The sequence below is a fragment of the Miscanthus floridulus genome, chromosome 3 (assembly GCF_019320115.1).
Source record: "Miscanthus floridulus cultivar M001 chromosome 3, ASM1932011v1, whole genome shotgun sequence".
NCBI classification, from domain to species: Eukaryota; Viridiplantae; Streptophyta; class Magnoliopsida; order Poales; family Poaceae; genus Miscanthus; species Miscanthus floridulus.
In genome coordinates this window covers 57416074-57437787 of record NC_089582.1, presented here as the reverse complement: position 1 = coordinate 57437787, position 21714 = coordinate 57416074, and the positions used below count along the sequence as shown (strand labels likewise).

At 48.9% G+C, this 21714-nt stretch overlaps 1 protein-coding gene across 2 annotated transcripts; it reads left to right on the top strand.

The window, feature by feature from the left end:
• Positions 1 to 1148: 1148 nt before the first annotated feature.
• On the top strand, positions 1149 to 20866 carry LOC136541694 (PTI1-like tyrosine-protein kinase 1). Of its 2 annotated transcripts, none has more exons than XM_066533713.1 (8): positions 1149 to 1379; positions 2123 to 2229; positions 3410 to 3657; positions 3771 to 3897; positions 4010 to 4283; positions 19390 to 19522; positions 20147 to 20233; positions 20332 to 20866. In XM_066533713.1, the coding sequence occupies exons 2-8, from the start codon at positions 2139 to 2141 to the stop codon at positions 20473 to 20475; spliced, it is 1104 nt and encodes a 367-aa protein (XP_066389810.1). In that variant the 5' UTR covers positions 1149 to 1379; positions 2123 to 2138; the 3' UTR covers positions 20476 to 20866. The 2 variants fall into 2 exon arrangements, with proteins under 2 accessions (XP_066389810.1, XP_066389809.1); XM_066533712.1 differs by having other exon boundaries at positions 1153 to 1379; positions 2114 to 2229.
• Positions 20867 to 21714: the final 848 nt, after the last annotated feature.

Below are 21714 nucleotides of genomic sequence, written 5' to 3'. Positions count from 1 at the left end.
CATGGAAATTTTCTCTTGACATTTCTGAACCTCGAACAATCTTTTAGTGATGGTAGAACACTTTTTCGTATCCTAGAGTAATTTTTCCTAAACCAGGAACGTATCCTATTTAGTAAAACAAAATGTCCAAACTGTGTTTCTACAACATGTTATCCAAATTTAATTTGTCCTTTTAAATCTTTTATGTAAAATAGTGGCCCCATTCGCTTCGCTGAAAAAACAAGACAAAACACTATTCCAGCCGATTTGTTGTGAGAGAAAAACACTGTTCCGGCTAAAAAAACAAGTTGAAAAGTACGGATTATAAGAGAAGCGAACAGAACCCGTATGGTACAAACATAAATTAATTTGGATGCTCGAATTAATCCATCCAGGTAAAACCCAACAAGCTCCAATTATCACAACACTAGTAATTTTGAAAATTTAAGAAAGTTTATTGGCTCCATTGCGGAGCAATCAGGTCTTATGTGCACATCCAACAACAACTATTTATGCTGGTGTCATTGTTCAGCTTGCTTCTCACCCTTGCTACCCGACTTGGTGAAATGGCGAGCAGAGGGGCTTCACACAGCCTGCGACACACCGGTACATTCCCCGTAATCTAGTGTAGCCTAGGCGTTGAAGTAAGCATGAAATCTATAGTGGAGCATATAGAAAGGCGACACACAAGGACTACAAATTGTACAAACATAACACGTTGTATCACTCATGCCTCGTGTTGGACGTCATCAACGTTGGTGCTAGGGCATAGGGCCAAGGAGGGGCTGTGCGTGATTTGTTTGGGCTTGTGACGGCGGACATGCTTAGTTTCTAGATGACACTTCTAGCTAAATTTAAATACCACAATGTATAGTTTAAGAGTTTAGAGACCTAAACGACGTTTGCGGCCAAGTTTAAGATCCGCTGCTACATTTTTACTCAATAATTTAATATGGATTACAGAGATTTAGACATTCCGTGAAGCACTCCAGTTGAGGAATCCTAATGTATATTATATTTTAACAGTCCGGCTTCAGGAGACCCTAAAACTCTTCCAAATTTGAAATCTCGACGGCTGCATTGGCTGCTTCCCTAAACCTGGCCTTGGCCGTCCATGAGTCCATCCAATCCAAATCCAAAGGAAAAAAAAGAAGAAGTCTGCTGTGTGGTCCCGCAGGTCGCACCATTCTCCCCCTCTTGTTCCGCCGAGACACACGCCCTGCACGGCTCGCGCCCAGACTTCAGTTTACTGGGGGACAGCACGCACCGCAGTCCGCAGCGTCTCCCCCTTCTGCTCGTCCTCCGCCTCCGTCGTAGGTGCCGGCGCTAAGCGAGGATCCCTCCCTCCTCCGTCCGTCCGTCCGTCCCGACGGGTCCTCGACTGGTTTCGTCGGTCGCTGGTAAGGAAGCCCTAACTATTTCTTTCCTCGGATTGACCGCTTGCTTTTTCGAGTTGAGATCAGTTCGGTTTGAGGAGATTATCTGTATCTCTTTCCACGCTCGTGTGCCCTCGAATCCAAATCTTCCTTGCCTGGGGCGGATGCGCGAACGCTCCTCCAATCCAATCCTCTTCCGGGTTCATGGATTTGCTTGCTTGATTGATGCTGTAGTACCGAGTATTTTTGTTAATTTCTTTTGGGATTGGTGGAAACACCAAAGGTCGCCGCTGGTAATAGCGGAGGAACTTGGTGTTATAGTGGATTTTTTTTTTCTTGGAATATCCTTTCGGTTCCCGGATGTACTAGTACTGCTCTCCACGCGCTTCTGGAAAAGGCTGGCTAAAAGCGACTCGCATTGCTGCAATCACTCGTCCACTCACCTGAATAGTGAATATATACTACTATCTGAAATGGATAACCCCAAACCCTCTCGAAATGGTACCGTCTTTGTTGAAGTTATTCTCAGACTTGGACTGCTATCGGCCTGCTATTTATGTGAACAGATTTGTTAGCTCACACATCAAATAGGTCTAGCATTCATGCTAACCGCCTTACTAAATTTGTGTGACGCCGGTACCTATTGATTGACGGATTGATTGCATGTAGCCATGCTGGCTGTGTATGAGCAATGCCTTCTTTCTGAACTTTCCATTTATGGATAACTCTGTTTTGCGTTTCTGTTGCATGTACTGAAGTGGCGACAGGTGACGGGACGGCGATATGAAGTGGTTATGTTGTAACTGCCACTTTGACGACGAGGAAGATGGCCACAACAAGGAGCAGGCCAAAGCTCAGAGCAATAAGATAGACCGTACGTTGCTTGCTTTCAACGCATGTCTTTGTTTGGTTTTGTGAATTCTGGTATGACTGGGCCAGTTGAAGGTTATGTAGGAACCAACCTTTTGTTCTCTCTTGACGTTTCATGGGAATTAGGAAACTTCAGCTGTATTGAGTCTGAAGAATAGCTGGAAGCAGTTTTCTGGCTATTAACAGAAAGTTTCCAATTTTTTTAATATGAATCAGATTATTGCTGGATTCACACACAAAGATGAGGTAGATCAATATTAATGCAGAGAAAATTCAATGGCATTTCGGGGACTGGCTAGCAACTTGATATATAAGTCAACCATCATAGTGTTTCTCATAGGAAATTAATGCAGAGAAAATTCAATGGTACCATCATAGTGTTTCTTATTATAATTTTATTAAGACTGCCAAATACAAGGATATGTCTTAGTTTCCTATATCAAATGGGTAGATAGCAGATACAAAGATGCCGTCATATTTTCTCTATATAAAATGCTTGAACATAGTCATCAGATGCAAGAATCTCATTATAGTGTTTCCCATCTCATATCACATGCACACCTGTCTATGCAGACAAAACTGTGTCAGAACCCTATTTCTACTTGTTGCCTTTGGGTTGCACAGTTTGCCCCTGTTATTTTTGGGGGACCTAATTTGCTGTGTTGGAAGGTAGACAAAGAAGTGTTGGAACACCATACCTAGTTCTTACTATGTCATATATATGCTTAGCATTGACCAATCTCCTTCTCTTTTTAAGGGACCCAAGTCATACAATGCTCATAATACATGTGTTTTATTTTTATTCTTCCTTGTGTTGTTCCCAAGGTGTTATTTGTCTTATTGCAAGTACGCTGCCTCTGTCCTCTCTTTGAACAGAAGTTTCCAAGGTTTTTTGCTAGAATTTGTTTGAATGACTAATTTGAGACCTACTCCCTCCATTCCAAATTATAAGATGTTTTGGCTTTCTAGACACATAATTTTTGCTATGCACTTAGATATATACACTATGCCTAGATACATAGTAACATAGTAAAAGCAATGTATCTTGAAAATCCAAAATGTCTTATAATTTGGAGCAGAGGGAGTATGTATTAACTATTAAATCCTTGTGTATCACCTTTTAGTTACATCATTTATATGATTATATCTCGGAGTCTTTGCTGATTTAACTTTTATCTTTTCAGCCAAGCAGAAGTCTTCAAAACCTCCTGTTAGTCAACCTGAGCCAGAGTTCTCCCCTCCTACAATTGATGTCCCTGAATTGTCGTTGGATGATTTGAAACAAAAGACTGATGATTTTGGATCGAGTGCTCTGATTGGTGAAGGTTCTTATGGACGAGTATATCATGCCACTTTGGATGATGGGAGGCAAGCGGCAGTTAAAAAACTTGATGCATCTGAAAATGAGCCTAATGATGAGTTCCTGAAACAGGTGGGTACTAACAGCACTTTAAGCTTCTTGACTTTGTGTTCATATTCCTCATACGTTGTTGATAATGTCAGAAGGGGAAGCATGAGAAAATACATATGTTCTCTGTGTTGCAGGTCTCACTGGCATCAAAGCTAAAACATGAAAATCTTGTTGAGATGTTGGGTTACTGTGTGGATGGGAATTATCGTATACTCGCATATGAATTTGCAACCATGGGATCGCTCCATGATGTTTTACATGGTAAGACGTTAAGCATCCAGTACCCTTTTCATGTCACATGTCCACACATTATATTCTTTAGGATGTCGTACTCATCTGTGATGGACCTGCATCATATTCCTTTGTACAACAGGAAGAAAAGGCGTTCAAGGCGCGCAGCCTGGACCTGTACTTGACTGGATGCAGAGGGTCAAAATTGCTATTGAGGCTGCAAAAGGTATAGAATATCTGCATGAAAAGGTTCAGCCTTCAATCATCCATCGGGACATCAGATCAAGCAATGTACTGCTGTTTGAGGATTTCAAGGCAAAAATTGCAGACTTCAATCTTTTGAACCAAGCACCAGATATGGCAGCTCGGCTCCATTCAACTCGTGTATTGGGAACTTTTGGATATCATGCACCTGAGTAATTGTCTAATATCCTTATTCATAATAATTATCTTCTTTGTGACACATTCATTTTCATCAATGTTACTCTGACTGCAGCTTTCTCAGCTCAACTGTAGATTTCCTAGTTCATACCTTGAACTTAGTGTAGCTTTCATGCCAGTTTAGTTAAGCCCTGACTGCCACCTTAATGACTTTATATTCTTTATAATGATTCAACTGGTAGTTAGTGCAATTGTGCTCATGTTATCAGCTACTATTTTAGCATGCCTATCTTTTTTATTGCTATGGTGACAAGGTTTTTTTTTTTTTTTGTGAAATATGTAACTGGCAGTTTTGTTACTTGAGTTATCATGGTTCAAGCTTTCACAAAAAAAGGTTATCATTGACTCATTCTTCAAAGATGTGGCAGTTGGGAAGCACACATGCATGCCAACAACTGAAGGCACATTTTTTTTTCAAGAAAACGAAAACCATATTGCGAACCCATGATGTACAGGCAGCCTCTGTCAAAAGACAAATGATTGCCTTAACCAGTACTCTTGATCCTTGTGTTGAACAGAAAATTATTTATCTATACCATTTGCTAGGAATATGGAACACACCAACGCCATAGAACCTAAATGTAGTATTGAACCCATACCATGTACTGTAAATCAAGTCAAGGTAAATTTACCTGGTAACTGTAGTACATGCTATGATGCTAGTCAACCTTTGGGTCACTTTTCTTCCTGCAATCATTTATGCACATAACTACATATAAAAACCTATGGCCATCTTTTGTTTTCCCTAGCCGTCATCTATCTGCATAATTATTACATATAAAAAATGTCGAATTCTACTTTGTTATGAGGATACATACAAGTACAAGAACTTCTAACACATGCACTAGCAAGTATGCTGATTTATAGCATTACTGTTTTTGAAATCATTAGTTCCATTAACAAAGCCAGACAATGTCCTTGCAAGGCATGAACCCCTGCATGACAACAGTACTTGGGTTGGCTAGGCACTGAATTTTGTATAGAGTCAGATGGCCAGCGTTTTAATTGTGCCATTTGGTTAACAGAATGAAATGCATTCCTATTAAGAAAAGCTGGACCTTGTCTAGGTAGATGATGTGAATATTATGACAGAACTTTGTTTGCACAATTGTACTCTAAATCACTTGTAACTACATATCCTAAAAAGACCACTTACTGCTGCAATATATTCATGAAAGCAATGGCTATATATATATGTTATTCGTATAAGGACGTGTTTTTGGTAGTGATTTCCCATTGTATATTAACATAACCGCTTGTAAAGTGGATATGCCATCATATAGTGACATAGCTACCACATTACTTGTTTTTCATCTGTGTACAATAGTTGTTTCTGTGGAGTGCACCATAGGGATTCTTTTTCACACTAGGTTACCCAGTGCGGCATTGATAATATATTACAGTCAGCAGTCACAGTAGGTGTTAGGAAATAGAATATCCCCTGCTAATTATGGATATCATAGCCATAATTAGCAGCTGTAAATCAGGGATCAGTTGCTATAGTTAGCAGATGTAAATCAGGGAGATTACCCCCTGCCTTGTAAAGCAAGGCCAGCCGCCCATATAATAGAAGGCGCCCCCTCACATTGAGGTGTGGCCAATTGCCCCAAACTCTATTCTTCTACATGGTATCAGAGAACCGGGCCTTGATCTGATTTCCCACCTCCCACGCCGCCTCTCCTCCTTCTCTTCCCATGGGAACTGCCTCAGACCTCACCTCTGCCACCAGCGGCACCCTAGGGGCTACTTCTGCCCCGACCATCTGCCCCTTCGCCACTATCAATGTCAAGCTGCACGTCCCCATGGTCCTCGAGTTGAAGCCCTCCAACTTCACCAAGTGGTCGATGGCTTTCCGCGCCATGTGCGGGAAGTTTGGCCTGCTGCAACACCTCGACACCGCCTCCCCTGCGCGCCCCACCGACGAAGCATGGCAGCAGGCTGACTTCTGCGTCCGCGGATGGATGTACAGCACCGCCTCCGACTCAGTCCTCAACCTCGCCATGACCAACACTCAGCAGACGGCATGCGCGCTGTGGCAGGCCATCGACGACGTGTTCCAGGCGAACAAAGCGCCTCGTGCCATCTTCCTCAATCACGAGTTCCACTCGATGATTCAAGGGGATTCCTCCATCGACGACTACTGCGTCCGCATGAAGGCGAAGGCCGATGAACTGCGTGACGTTGGCCAGACCATCCTCGAGAGCACCCTCGTCCTCAACCTTCTGCGCGGCCTCAACGAGGTCTACTCTACGGTCGCCGACAACATCGCCGGGCAACAGCCCCTCACCTTCTCCTCCGCTCGCCATCAGCTTCTCAAGGAACTGCGGCTGCAGAATGACGAGAAGGTACGTGCTGCCTCGGCGCTCTTCACTGCTGCCTCCTTTCCTGCTGGTGGCCAGCAGCAGCAGCAGGACAACTGGCGCCCCAACAGCAAGAAGGGCGGCCAGCAGCCCTCCACCTCTGGCGGCCACAACCCCAACCGGCGCCTACCCTGGGGCTTTAACCCCTGGACCGGCGAACGCGTGGCTCTTGGTGAGCGGGTCACCCCTCCTGGACAACGCCGCCATAGTGGCTTCGGCGGGTCTGGTGGCCCCAACGCCCAGTCTGGGCGCCAGCAGGGCCTCCTCGGGCCTGCTCCCCAGGCACACACAGCCTTCGCTCCTGCGGCATCCTCCGGCAACTCCAGCAGCTCCACCTGGGATGCAGCCGGCCTCATCGCCACCCTACAGGCCATGAACATGCAGGGCAACTCACCCTGGGTCGTCGATTCCGGCGCCTCAACACATATGACGTCCTCGGATGGTATGATTACCCAGCACCTACCCCCTTCCATCTCCTCAATAACAGTAGGTAATGGCACTACCATTCCAGTCACGTCTAGAGGTCACTCTGTCCTACCCACTCCCACATCTAATTTTATTCTTAAAAATATCCTTGTCGCACCATCTATAGTTCGTAACCTGCTCTCTGTTCGTCAATTCACTCGCGACAATAGCTGTTCATTTGAATTTGACGCTCATGGTTTTTCTATCAAGGATCTCTGAACGGGACGCGTGACTCTCCGCTGTAACAGCGACGGGGACCTCTACACCATGCCCGTCTCCACCCCTGTCGCCCTCTTGGCTGCTTCGTCGACCCTATGGCATCAACGTCTTGGTCATCCAGCACCTGCTGCCTTAGCGCACCTTAATAAAATTCATGCTGTTGCCTGTAAAACAGTAGATCGCTCCCTCTGCCATTCATGTCAGTTAGGCAAGCACACACGTCTACCTTTCAGTTCTTCGCATTCCACAACTCATGCGCCCTTTGAACTCGTTCACTGTGATGTATGGACATCACCTATCAACAGTCTGTCTGGTTTTTCCTACTATTTGGTGTCTGGATGATTACAGTCATTTTTGTTGGGTTTTTGCTCTTTGCAAAAAGTCCGATGTTCACCAACATTTAGTTGAGCTCGCTGCCCTCGCCCAAACTCAGTTCAGCCTACCTATCAAATGTGTTCAGGCTGATAATGGCACTGAATTCCTTAACACCACCACCACCCAATTCCTTGCCGCTCGCGGCACTGACCTCCGCCTCTCCTGCCCCTACACATCCCCCCAAAACGGCAAGGCCGAACGTATAATCCGCACCCTTAATAATTCCGTTCGCACCATGCTCCTCCATGCCTCCCTGCCACCCACCTACTGGGCCGAGGCCCTCCTGACAGCATGCTACCTACTTAACCGACGTCCATCCTCCTCCATCCAGCATGACGTTCCCTTCACTCGCCTGCATAAACAGCCACCCACCTACAACCATATGCGTGTCTTTGGGTGCCTCTGTTACCCAAATCTGCAGGCCACTTCCAAACACAAGCTCACACCTCGCTCCGCGGCATGCGTCTTCCTTGGATATCCACCCTCTCACAAAGGGTACCGCTGCCTCGACCTCTCGACCCGTTGCATAATCATCTCCCGTCATGTCATCTTCGACGAGTCCACGTTTCCCTTTACAGCAACCCCAGACGCCCCATCCCCCACCTCCCTAGATTTCCTCTTAGACGACGATATGGTTTCGGTGCCCTGTCCTACTGTTATTGCAGGTGGAACTCCTCCCTCGACGCCCGTGGTCGCTCCATCCATCTCGGATGTCGAGCAGCCGCACACCGACGCCGCACCTACATCACCAGCAGCCGGATCAGCTTCTCCGGCACCGGGCGGGCGCCCTCCTGTGGTTCCCTTTCCACGGGTCTACGTCCGACGCCCCTGCGCGGCGTCCGCCCCTGCCCCGTCACCGGCTGCCCCGGCGCCTCCAGTTGCGCCGGCACCGCCTCCGGTTGCACCGGCGCGCCACCCGCGCCTTCGACAACACCACCACCGCCACCTCCGCCGCGGGTCACGCGCACCATGACTGGTGTCATCCCTCGCGTCAGCTATGAAGGGCTGACGGCCACATCATCCTCGACCTCGCCTCTCCCGACGAACTATCGCAGTGCGTTGGCCGATGCCAACTGGCGCGCAGCGATGACGGATGAGTACCAGGCTCTTGTCAACAACACCACCTGGCAACTCGTCCCGCATCCCCCCGGTGCCAACATCGTGACGGGAAAATGGCTCTTCCGACACAAGTTCCACGCCGATGGATCTCTTGCCCGCCACAAGGCTCGCTGGGTGGTCCGCGGCTTCTCTTAGCACGAGGGCATCGACTACGACGAGACCTTCAGCCCGGTGGTCAAACCGGCCACCATTCGGACCGTCCTCAGCATCGCCGCATCTCGCGCCTGGCCGATCCACCAGTTGGACGTGAAGAATGCTTTCCTTCACGGTCATCTCGAGGAGACTGTCTACTGCCAGCAGCCACCAGGCTTCGTCGACCCTGGTGCCCCCGACAGCGTCTGCCTCCTGCAGAAGTCCTTGTACGGACTGAAGCAGGCTCCGCGGGCCTGGCACCAGCGCTTCTCCACCTTCGTCCGGCAGCTCGGCTTTGTCGCCTCCACCTCCGACGCGTCCCTCTTTGTTCTCCAAGAGGGGACGCACCTCGCCTACCTACTGCTGTACGTCGACGACATCGTCCTCACCGCCTCATCCACAGCTCTCCTTCCGTGCATCACGGCCCAGCTGAGCTCTGAATTCGCCATGACGAATCTTGGCAAGCTTCATCACTTCCTCGGCATCGCTGTCACACGCTCCTCCGACGGCCTATTCCTGTCTCAGCGCCAGTACGCCGTCGATCTCCTTCAGCGTGCGGGCATGGCTGAGTGTCATCCTACGGTGACACCTGTTGACACTCAGGCCAAGCTCTCCGCACATAACGGGGAACTCCTGTCAGAGAAGGACGCCTCCGAGTATAGGAGCCTGGCTGGGGCGCTCCAGTACTACACTCTGACTCGTCCTGAGCTGGCTTATGCTGTCCAGCAGGTGTGTCTCTTCATGCACGCTCCCCGAGAGCCGCACCGTGCGCTGATCAAACGCATCCTGCGCTATGTGAAGGGCACCCTCTCCTCGGGTCTACACATCGGCGCCGGGCCCGTTGACAAGCTGACGGCTTACTCCGACGCCGACTGGGCAGGCTGTCCTGACTCCCGACGCTCTACCTCCGGCTACTGTGTATACCTCGGTGACACTCTGGTCTCTTGGTCCTCCAAACGCCAAACCACAGTGTCACGTTCCAGCGCCGAGGCGGAGTATCGTGCTGTGGCCCATGTGGTGGCCGAATGCTGTTGGCTCCGACAGCTCCTCCAGGAGCTCCACCTACAGCTACCCTCTGCCACTGTTGTCTTCTGTGACAATGTCAGCGCCATCTACATGACGGCCAATCCCGTCCACCACAAGCGAACGAAGCACATCGAGATCGACATACACTTCGTCCGCGAGAAGGTGGCCCTTGGTGCGATTCGGGTACTCCATGTGCCCTCTTCTCATCAGTTCGCCGACATCATGACTAAAGGGCTTCCGACGGTATTGTTTCTAGACTTTCGATCCAGTCTTTGCGTCCGGGAGCCTCCCGCTGCGACTGCGGGCGGGTGTTAGGAAATAGAATATCCCCTGCTAATTATGGATATCATAGCCATAATTAGCAGCTGTAAATCAGGGATCAGTTGCTATAGTTAGTAGATGTAAATCAGGGAGATTACCCCCTGCCTTGTAAAGCAAGGCCAGCCGGCCATATAATAGAAGGCGCCCCCTCACATTGAGGTGTGGCCAATTGCCCCAAACTCTATTCTTCTACAGTAGGTTTTCTTGAACTGATAGCAAATATTAAATACCATCAGTATTGAACCTGAACTGCTAATCTTTGGGTCATTAGTCCCTTTTATCTTCAATATTTCAAAAAGGTAGCTACCTGTGTTGACCAAAAAACTCTAGTACATGTGCTTGATTATTTCATTTTTAAGAATGTTGAATGTCATGTGGGGTAGACAATACTGCCGCCGGCAGAAGCCCAAGGTGGCTTAGACTGCTGGATATTTCAGCAAGTAAGAAGTAGTTGAGGGTTGGGTAGTTGAGAAGCTAGAGTTAATGCAGGAAAGTAGAGCCAAGGAGCCAGCCGACTCCTTCATGTATGCAGGAGCCCATGTGAATGAGAAAGGGAAGAACATTTACCTCCCTAGTCTATCTCTCTCTCTCAATCTCACCTCCTTCTCTGGGCGACCAGGTAACAGCCCTGGCACCATTACCGGCCCCTGGCTATGAACTAAGAAGCCAGGGACCCCCAACCTTGGGTGTCGACGCCCTTGACAACCTGGTATCGGGTTCCCAGAAGATCCTCTTCCATCCCTGCACCACCTCCTCCAGCCACCACGCCACCAGCCTCATCTTCGTCTTCCACTGCCTCCATAGCCTCACCCATGGCAGAGCCCACCAACGTCGAGCTGGCCACACTCATCAAAACCCTCACAGCTTCCATCAGTGACCTGCAGGCCCAGGTGGCTGTCCTGCAGCAGGAGCGCCCAGCTGCGGGCTCCTTCTCTACTTCTAGGGGATCGGGCCATGGCGAACAACATGTGGATCGCCCTCCCCGTTTCCAGAAGCTTGATTTTCCTAAGTTTGATGGCAAGTCTGATCCGCTAGCGTTCCTCAATTGCTGCGAATCCTATTTCCATCAACAGCGCATTCCACCAGAGGAGCAGGTGTGGATGGCCTCTTACAATCTTGAGGCAGGCGCTCAGATGTGGTTCATCCAAGTTCAACAGGATGAGGGCACCCCTTCCTGGCGCCGATTCTCCGAGCTCCTGAACCTCAGGTTCGGGCCACCCATCCGCTCCAACCCGCTCGGCGAGCTGATGGCCTGCAAGCGAACCGCCTCTGTCGTGGAGTACCAGGACCGGTTCGAGGCCCTGCTACCACGTGCTGGCCCACTCTCGGAGCCGCAGCGTGTCCAAGCTTTCACGGCAGGCCTGCAGCCGCCGCTCAGCCTCGACGTCGAGCTCCACAACCCACAGTCCCTCATCATCCCCATGAGCCTTGCTCGTAAACTGGAGCTTCGGGAGCAGTATACTGCTGTAGCGGCGCCTCTGCCTGCGCTCCAGCAGCCCCCGAGGCGCGGCCTCTTGACAGGGCCTCCTCCCCGCCTTGCCCTTCCTGCTCCACCAACTGGCACAGGGCCGTCCACGGTCACTGTCGAGGGCCGACAGGTGAAGAGGCTGTCCCAAACAGAGATGGAGGAACGTCGCCGCCTGGGGCTCTGTTTCAACTGCAACGAGAAGTTTGGCCGGGGTCACAACCGCGTTTGCCAACGCATATTCCTACTTGACCTTGCCGAAGCCGATGAAGGTGACGACGTCGAGCCGGGGGAGCAGGTCGCTGCCGATCCGCTCATCTCGCTGCACGCGATCGCGGGCGTCCGCACCGGTGAGACGATGCAGCTGAACATCTAGCTAGGTGGCGCTACCCTCCTCACCCTCATCGACTCCGGCTCCACCCACAACTTCGTCTCCGAAGAAGTTGCCGGCCGCACTTCCCTCAAGCTCCGGCCACGAGGCAACATGAAGGTGACGGTCGAGGCCTTCAGCATAGCGGGCGAGGCCTTCGTCACCGACTTCTTCGCGCTGCCACTAGCCGGCTACGACGTCGTCCTCGGCACCCACTGGTTGGCCTCTTTGGGGCCGATCCTCTGGGATTTTGGTGCCCTCTCCATGTCTTTTGGCACAGGGATCATCAGGTCTGCTGGAAGGGGATTGCTGGTCCTTCCACTCCCTCACTGCAGGCGTGCGCGGGGGACAACCTGATGGGCGCACTGCTGGACGATTTTGCCAGCGTCTTCACCGAGCCCTCCACGCTGCCCCCTCCGCGTTCCCGGGACCACAGCATCAACCTTGTCCCGGGGTCGGCGCCGGTGGCCGTGCGGCCCTATCGCTACCCTGCTGCGCACAAGGACAAGCTGGAACGTCAGTGCGCCACCATGCTCTCCAGGGGCTGATCCGCCGTAGCACGTCGGCGTTCTCCTCCCTAGTCCTCCTCGTCAAGAAAGTGGACGGTTCATGGCGCTTTTGCGTCGACTACCGCGCGCTAAACGCCATCACCATCAAGGACGCGTATCCTATTCCGGTGGTCGACGAGCTCCACATCGCCCATTTCTTCTCCAAGCTGGACCTCCGCTCGGGCTATCACCAAGTTCGCATGAACGCCGCTGATATCGAGAAGACGGCGTTCTGGACTCATGACGGACTCTATGAGTTCCTCGTCATGCCATTCGGGCTCAGCAACGCCCCAGCCACGTTCCAGGCCTTAATGAATGATGTGCTCCGCCCCCTCCTTTGCTGCTTCGTCCTCGTCTTCTTCGACGACATCCTCATCTACAGCAGCTCATGGGCTGAGCACCTACACCATGTGCGCACTGTCTTCACCTTGCTTCACCAACACCGGCTCTTCGTCAAGCGCTCCAAGTGCGCGTTCGGCGTCACCTCCATCGCCTATTTAGGGCATGTCATCTCTGCCGCAGGGGTGGCAATGGATCCTGACAAGGTCCAGGCGGTGGCAGATTGGCCCCAACCTCGCTGCGCACGTGCAGTCCGGGGATTCCTCGGCTTGGCGGGGTATTACCGCAAGTTCGTCAAGGAGTTCGGCACAATTGCCGCACCCCTGACCGCCCTGCTCAAGAAGGAGGGCTTCGCTTGGACAGAGGCGGCCAGCGCTGCATTCGCTGCTCTCAAGACAGCAGTCACTACAGCACCTGTCCTCGCGCTACCCGACTTCGCCAAGCCCTTCATCGTCGAGTGCGACGCCTCCACCTATGGATTTGGTGCTGTGCTGCTCCAAGGCCAGCACCCAGTGGCCTTCTTCAGCCGGCCTGTGGCGCCGCGCCACCAGTCCTTGGCGGCCTACGAAAGGGAGCTCATCGGCCTCGTTCTCGCCATCCGACATTGGCGACCATACCTCTGGGGGCGGCAGTTTCTGGTAAGGACTGATCTTTATAGTCTGAAATTTTTGCTTCATCAGCGCTTGTCCACCATTCCACAACACCACTGGGTGGGCAAGCTCCTCGGCTTCGATTTCTCAGTGGAGTACAAGGCTGGAACCACCAATACAGTGGCCGATGCCTTGTCCAGGCGCGACACAGAAGAGCTGGCAGTCCTTGCCATCTCTGGACCATAGTTCGACTTCATCGAGCGCCTGCGGCAAGCCCACGACACGGATCCGGCGCTGGTCACCATCAAGGCCGAACTCACGGCCGGCCAGCGCGCGGCTCCTTGGTCCCTTATCGAAGGCATGGTGGCCTTCCATGGTCGCCTGTACATTCCACCCACCTCGCCCTTGCTGGTCGAGGTCCTCACCGCCATGCACGACGACGGCCACGAAGGAGTGCAGCGCACCCTGCACCGGCTGCGCCGCGACTTCCACTCACCGCGGCTGCGCACGGTGGTCCAGGACTACATCCGCGCCTGCACCACATGCCAACGTCACAAGTCTGAGCATCTGCATCCAGCAGGACTGCTCCTGTCGCTGCCCGTGCCCACATCGGTCTAGACAGACCTTGGGCTCGATTTCATTGAAGCTCTTCCCCGCGTCGGCGGCAAGTCCATCCTTACAGTCGTTGACCGGTTCAGTAAGTATTGCCATTTCATTCCGCTGGCTCACCCCTATTCAGCGGAGTCTGTGGCCCAGGCGTTCTTCACTGAGATTGTGCGGCTCCATGGTGTTCCCCAATCGCTGGTCTCAGACCGTGATCCAGTGTTCACCTCCATTTTCTGGAAGGAACTCATGCGTCTCACAGGGACCAAGCTGCACATGACTTCGGCGTTCCATCCCCAAGCTGATGGCCAGACCGAGGCAGCCAACAAGGTCATCACCATGTACCTTCGCTGCCTCACCGGTGATCGGCCCCGGCAGTGGCTGCCATGGGCGGAGTACGTCTACAACACCGCCTTTCAAGCCTCCCTCCGGGACACGTCGTTCAAGATCGTCTACGGCCGCGACCCGCCCTCCATCCGCTCTTACGAGCCCGGCGAAACTAGGGTCGCTGCTGTGGCCAAAAGCATGGCTCAACGGGATGAATTCCTGGCAGATGCCCGCTGCCGACTGGAGCAAGCACAGGTTGTCTACAAGCGTCACTACGACAAGAATCATCGTGAAGCCCGCTACGCCGTGGGCGATTGGGTGTGGCTGCGGCTGCGGCATCGCGCTCCAGCCTCCCTGCAGGTGGCGTCCAAAGGGAAGCTCAGGCCCCGTTTCTACAGGCCCTATCGTGTGGCGGCCATCATCAACGACGTCGCCTACCGCCTCGAGCTCCCTCCTCGAGCACGTCTACATGATGTCTTTCACATCGGCCTCCTGAAGAAGTTCGTGGGCACTCCACCAGCGGTGCCTCCTGCCTTGCCGCCCACTCATCATGGTGCCACGCAGCCGGTGCCGGAACGCGCCGCCCGAACCCGCCTGGCCAGAGGAGTCCGCCAGGTGCTGGTTCAGTGGCAGGGGGAACCAGCAGCATCAGCTACCTGGGAAGACATCGAGAGCTTCATTGACAGATATCCTTCATTCAAGCTCGAGGACGAGCTGCTCGTCGAGGGGGGGAGAGATGTCATGTGGGGTAGACAATACTGCTGCCGGCAGAAGCCCAAGGTGGCTTAGACTGCTGGATATTTCAGCAAGTAAGAAGTAGTTGAGGGTTGGGTAGTTGAGAAGCTAGAGTTAATGCAGGAAAGTAGAGCCAAGGAGCCAGCCGACTCCTTCATGTATGCAGGAACCCATGTGAATGAGAAAGGGAAGAACATTTACCTCCCTAGTCTATCTCTCTCTCTCAATCTCACCTCCTTCTCTGGGCGACCAGGTAACAGCCCTGGCACCATTACCGGCCCCTGGCTATGAACTAAGAAGCCAGGGACCCCCAACCTTGGGTGTCGACGCCCTTGACATTGAACAACAAAACTAATATGTCAAGATAGTGTATTTTAACATCCTGGCAGGCCACCTGAAAACGATAATTTGCCATATGCTACTGGCTATCGTCTCCCATGTATACCAAATGCGCTATATATGGATTTAGTACACATTTTGGAGCCTTTTGCAGAGCTTTTTTTAATGTAAACTGGCAGGACCTGCTGTTTATATAGGGGAAGCAACCTAAGTCAAAAGGAAAACCAAGGGAAGAAAGAAAACAAACTGTAAAGGAGAGCAGCAATCAGGAAAGAAACACCACACTGGAAAAAGCCTTTCGCAGAACTTCACATTGCAAATTAAATCAGTGCCATTTAATTGATCAACAACCTAGTTCAACCTAGCGAACAACCTTTTATGGCATCCCTACTTGATCTTAAATTGTTGTATTTGTATTCCCTAAATGCACCCCTAATCTCAACCGGTGTTAGACAAGCTTCTCTTCAATTGGTGCTACTCCTAATCTATCACGTATATCATCGTTCCGAACTCGATCCCTTCTTGTATGATCGCAAATCCAACGCAACATACGCATTTCCGCGACACTTTTTTGTTGAACATGTCGTCTTTTGGTAGGCCAACATTCTGCACCATACAACATAGCAGGTCTAATCATCGTCCTATAAAACTTGCTTTTTAACTTCTGTGGTACCCTTTTATCACATAGGACACCAGATGCTTGCCGCCACTTCATCCATCCTGCTTTGATTCTATGGCTAACATCTTCATCAATATCCCCGTCTCTCTGTAGCATTGATCCTAAATATCGAAAGGTATCCTTCCTGGGCACTACTTGACCTTCCAAACTAATATCTCTCTCCTCCCGAATAGTAGTGCTGAAGTCACATCTCATATACTCAGTTTTAGTTCTACTGAGTCTAAAACCTTTGGACTCCAAAGTCTCCCGTCATAACTCTAGTTTCTGATTCACTCCTGTTCGGCTTTCATCAACTAGCACTACATCGTCCGCGAAAAGCATACACCAAGGGATGTCCCCTTGTATGTCCCTTGTGACCTCATCCATTACTAAGGCAAACAAATAAGGGCTTAAAGCTAACCCTTGATGTAGTTCTATCCTAATTGGGAAGTCATACGTGTCTCCATCACTTGTTCGAACTCTAGTCACAACATTGTTGTACATGTCCTTAATGAGCCCGACGTACTTCGTTGGGACTTTATGTTTGTCCAAAGCCCACCACATAACATTCCTTGGTATTTTATCATAAGCCTTCTCCAAGTCAATAAAAACCATGTGTAGGTCCTTCTTCTCCCTATACCGCTCCATAACTTGTCTTATTAAGAAAATGGCTTCCATGGTTGATCTTCCGGGCATGAAACCAAATTGGTTCATAGAGACCCGCGTTATTGCTCTCAAGCGATTCTCGATAACTCTCTCCCATAGCTTCATAGTATGACTCATCAACTTAATTCCCCGGTAATTAGTACAACTTTGAATATCCCTTTTATTTTTGTAGATCGGTACCAATATACTTCTCCTCCACTCATCAGGCATCTTGATCGATCGAAAAATATGGTTGAACAGCTTGATTAGTCATACTATAGCTATGTCCCCGAGACATCTCCACACCTCGATTGGGATACCATCCGGTCCCATCGTCTTACCTTCTTTTATCCTTTTCAACGTCTCTCTGATCTCAGATTCTTGGATTCTCCGCACAAAGTGCTTATTGGTGTCATCAAAAGAGTCGTCCAACTGAAAGGTTGTGTCCGTATTCTCACCATTGAACAATTTGTCAAAATACTCTTGACATCGATGTCGGATCTCATCCTCCTTCACCAAGAGATGCTCCCTTTCATCCTTAATGCACTTAACTTGGTTGAAGTCCCTTGTCCCTCTCACGAACTCTAGCCATCCTATAAATGTCATTCTCTCCTTCCTTCGTACTCAAACGTTGGTAAAGATCCTTGTACGCTCTACCCTTTGTCACACTTACAGCTCGCTTTATAGTCTTCTTTGCCACCTTGTACTTCTCTATGTTGTCCACACTCCTGTCATGATACAAGCGTCTATAACACTTTTTCTTCTCCTTAATAGCCCTTTGGACTTTCTCGTTCCACCACCAAGTATCTTTAGCCTCGCCTCCACTTCCTTTAGTTACTCCACACACCTCTGAGGCCACCTTCCGAATGTTGGTTGCCATTTTCTCCCACATGTTGTTTATGTCTTTCTTTTTCCTTCCAAGAGCCCTCTTTAATAACCCTTTCCCCGAATACCTCTGACGTCTCCCCTTTTAGTTTCCACCATTTTGTTCTTTCAATCTTAGCTTGTTTATCCCTACGGGTACGCACTTGAAAACGAAAGTCTGCCACCAAAAGCTTATGTTGAGAAACAACACACTCCCCTGGTATCACCTTGCAACCCAAGCATGCTTGTTTATCCTTTCTTCTTATGAGGACAAAGTTAATCTGGCTAGAGTGTTGTCCGCTACTGAAGGTCACTAGATGAGATTCTCTCTTTCTAAAGAAAGTGTTGGCTATCATCAGGTCAAAAGCTACCGCGAAGTCTAGAACTTCCTCCCCCTCCTGATTCCTACTACCATACCCAAAACCTCCATGAACTGCCTCGAAACCTGCGCTTGTAGTACCTACATGTCCATTAAGATCTCCTCCTATAAAAAGCTTCTCACTACTGGGTACAGCTCTAATCAGGCCATCTAAGTCTTTTCAGAACTGTCTCTTAGCACTCTCGTCGAGGCCTACTTGGGGGGCATATGCACTAATTACGTTCAATACCATATCACCAATGACAAGCTTGACTAAGATAATCCTATCTCCTTGGCTTCTCACTCCCACCACACTATTCTTGAGGCTCTTATCAATCAAAACTCCTACTCCATTTCTATTCGCAACTGTCCCTGTGTACCAAAGCTTGAAACCTGTATTGTCCACCTCCTTCGCCTTCTGACCCTTCCATTTAGTCTCTTGAACGCATAATATATTTACACGCCTCCTAGTCGCGGTATCAACTAATTCTCTTAACTTATCTGTAAGTGACCCTACATTCCAACTGCCTAAACGGATCCTAGTCGGTTCGACTAGCTTCCTTACCCTTCGCACCTGTCGAATCAGATGTGAAGACCCTTGCTCATTTTTCACTACACCCGGGCGCCGATGTAGCGCGCCACTAAGGATGCCACGACCCGATCCTTGATCACTTGACACCGTGCCCAGATCGCGGCACGGCGCGTCACGGGGGTGACGACCCGGCCCTTGCTTATTTAACACCATACCCGGGTTCCGATATGGCGCGTCGCTAAGAGGGTTACGCCTCAACGATTTTCTTTCGGGTTTCATCTCCATTAGAATGGCTAGATTTAATGTTGGCTTTGCTTATTTAACACCATACCCGGGTTCCGATATGGCGCGTCGCTAAGAGGATTACGCCTCAACGATTTTCTTTCGGGTTTCATCTCCATTAGAATGGCTAGATTTAATGTTGGCTCGCCATGCCTAACACAACCCTCCTCCTTTACCAGGGCTTGGGACCTGCTATGTTGAGACAACATAAGCGGAGTTTTATTAATGTTGCTTCATATCATAATTAATTAATCAACTAATGATAGGGTTACAGTAACATAAATGAAGCAAGATCAAGGATTTATATTGTAACATTGTGGTGAAACTAGTTTTTTTATGCATGAACTGTAGAAATATTTAAACCCTGATTTTCTTTCTGCCTTTCTAAATTTGGCGCTACTTGGTACAGATATGCTATGACTGGCCAGCTGACACAGAAAAGCGATGTCTACAGCTTTGGTGTAGTTCTTTTGGAACTTTTGACTGGAAGGAAACCAGTAGATCACACAATGCCTCGAGGACAACAAAGTTTAGTCACATGGGTAAGTAATTTTGCTAACTTGCATTGGAGAATGGTTGCTTATGTGTTGTACAATAATACTGTTATTGCCATACTGACATGGTTTCGCAAAAATAGCCTAGTTTTTACTGGATACTGCTATTGACATGCTGACTTGGTTTCTCAAAAAAAGCCTAGTTGTTTAGATGTTACTTGAGGTAGAAACATAGGCAAATCAATCCACTCTCAGGTTCTATTCATCAGCCAATTAGTATCTAGGCACCAAGTCGTACTGAAAAGTGAGAACTGATTCTGATCGGGTCAGAATTGGTGATGGTCTTTTGTCAGTAAACCCCAGAAGCTAGATCAGAAAAAGGTAGGGAAGGCCTGGTTTAGATTGCAAGTTTTTTCACTCTCTCTCCATCACATCAAATCTTTGGACACATGCATGGAGTATTAAATGTAGATAAAAAAAATAACTAATTACACAGTTTGATTGTAAATTACGAGACGAATCTTTTGAGCCTAGTTAGGCCATGATTGGATAATAATTGTCAAATACAAACGAAAATGCTACAGTGCTAAATATTGATTCCTAACCTCAATCTAAACAAGGTCGAAGTATTCATTCTGACTTCTTTTATGTACATTTGTTTGTTTCTTTCAGGCTACTCCAAGGTTAAGTGAAGACAAGGTGAAGCAATGTGTGGATCCCAGGTTGAAGGAAAAATATCCTCCAAAGGGAGTCGCTAAGGTTAACATTTTACCCCCCTCATACACGTCTTTGTGAATGATGTTTTACGATAATTTGGCCATCTTTTATTGATGTAATCCCTTGGACTCTACCTGCAGCTTGCTGCAGTGGCAGCTCTATGCGTGCAATACGAAGCAGAGTTCAGGCCCAACATGAGCATAGTTGTGAAGGCGCTTTTGCCTCTCCTTCACCAAAGACCTGCACCAGCCACCGCAGAGCCAGCCTCGCAACCTGTGAGCTGAAACCAGTCACATGTGATGGGACCCTCGGCATACATTCAATCAGCACATTCTGAGTCTTTTTTTTATAAGGATTCTGTGTCATTGAGAGTATTTTGGATATTTGTTCTGTAGCATTCTCAGTTGGGTACAGCATGCTACTGTTTGTGGCGACCAGTTCGTGGCATGATGTTTGCGCCACATAATGGTATATGCAGTAGGCTGGAAGTTATTTTTTTACCTTCTCTACCTATACCAACTGTTTGTAGGTTTCAGAATTCGCTGCTTGAAGAATAGATGCAGGATGATCTGGACTTTTTGCATTTGGCGTGGCGTTGCTGCCTTGCCTACCATGCTGGTTATCATGTATTTCCTCCCAAATGACAATTCACTTTTGCTTTGTTGTAAGCTAAAATTCTTAAACTGTGATCAAGTTTATAGAAATATAGATAATGGACGTCTGGAACCCCAAATAAGTTCAAGAGTTTGTAGAAATACATATTGATATCAAAGATACCAAATTAGTGTAAGATATATTGCATGATACATATAATGAAACTAATTGGTGGTGTAAATATTGGTATTTATTTCTATAGATTTAGTTAAAAAAATAAAGAAGTTAAACTTAGGACAAAACAAAGTGACGTGAATCAGTCATGGCAGCCTTGTGTTTGGAAAATGAAAACCAAAGTTATGTGTCACAGTTTAGCAACTTCCACAATAGCTCCTAAAATAGGGTCTTTATTTATTTAGGTTTTGAGGATTTTCCTACCTCTAACGGTTTTGTTTATTGAGCTCAACTCCACTAGTAACCTTCAAATTAGGGTTCCTATATTTTTAGACCTAGTAATCTTCAAATTAGGTTTCCTATTTTTTGGTAGGAGTGAATAGGGCGGCGATGCGGGACATAGTAGGGATGAAAAAAAAGATGCGCAAGAGGGAGTTGGTGCAAGAAAATGAAATTTTGTAAGTAGGGAGCTCCCTATGCACTCCTAGTAGATGGGGCTGATGGGAAGATTTTGGGGGCCTCCATAATATAGTGACTTGAGTTGGGGCCCTGTTGAACTATGTTTTTTTTTTGCGAAAAAAAGTAGGAGTAAGGACATGTTTATGATCTCCGTTGGAGATGCTCTAACTTGATAGACTGGGGAGCCAAACGTCTAGCTTGGCTCAGTCTTCCTTTATGATCGAAGTGATCTTTAGATTTCTAAACTACAATATGTAAGGACTGCAACTGGTGAGGTGGGGGTTGGAGTGTTAGAG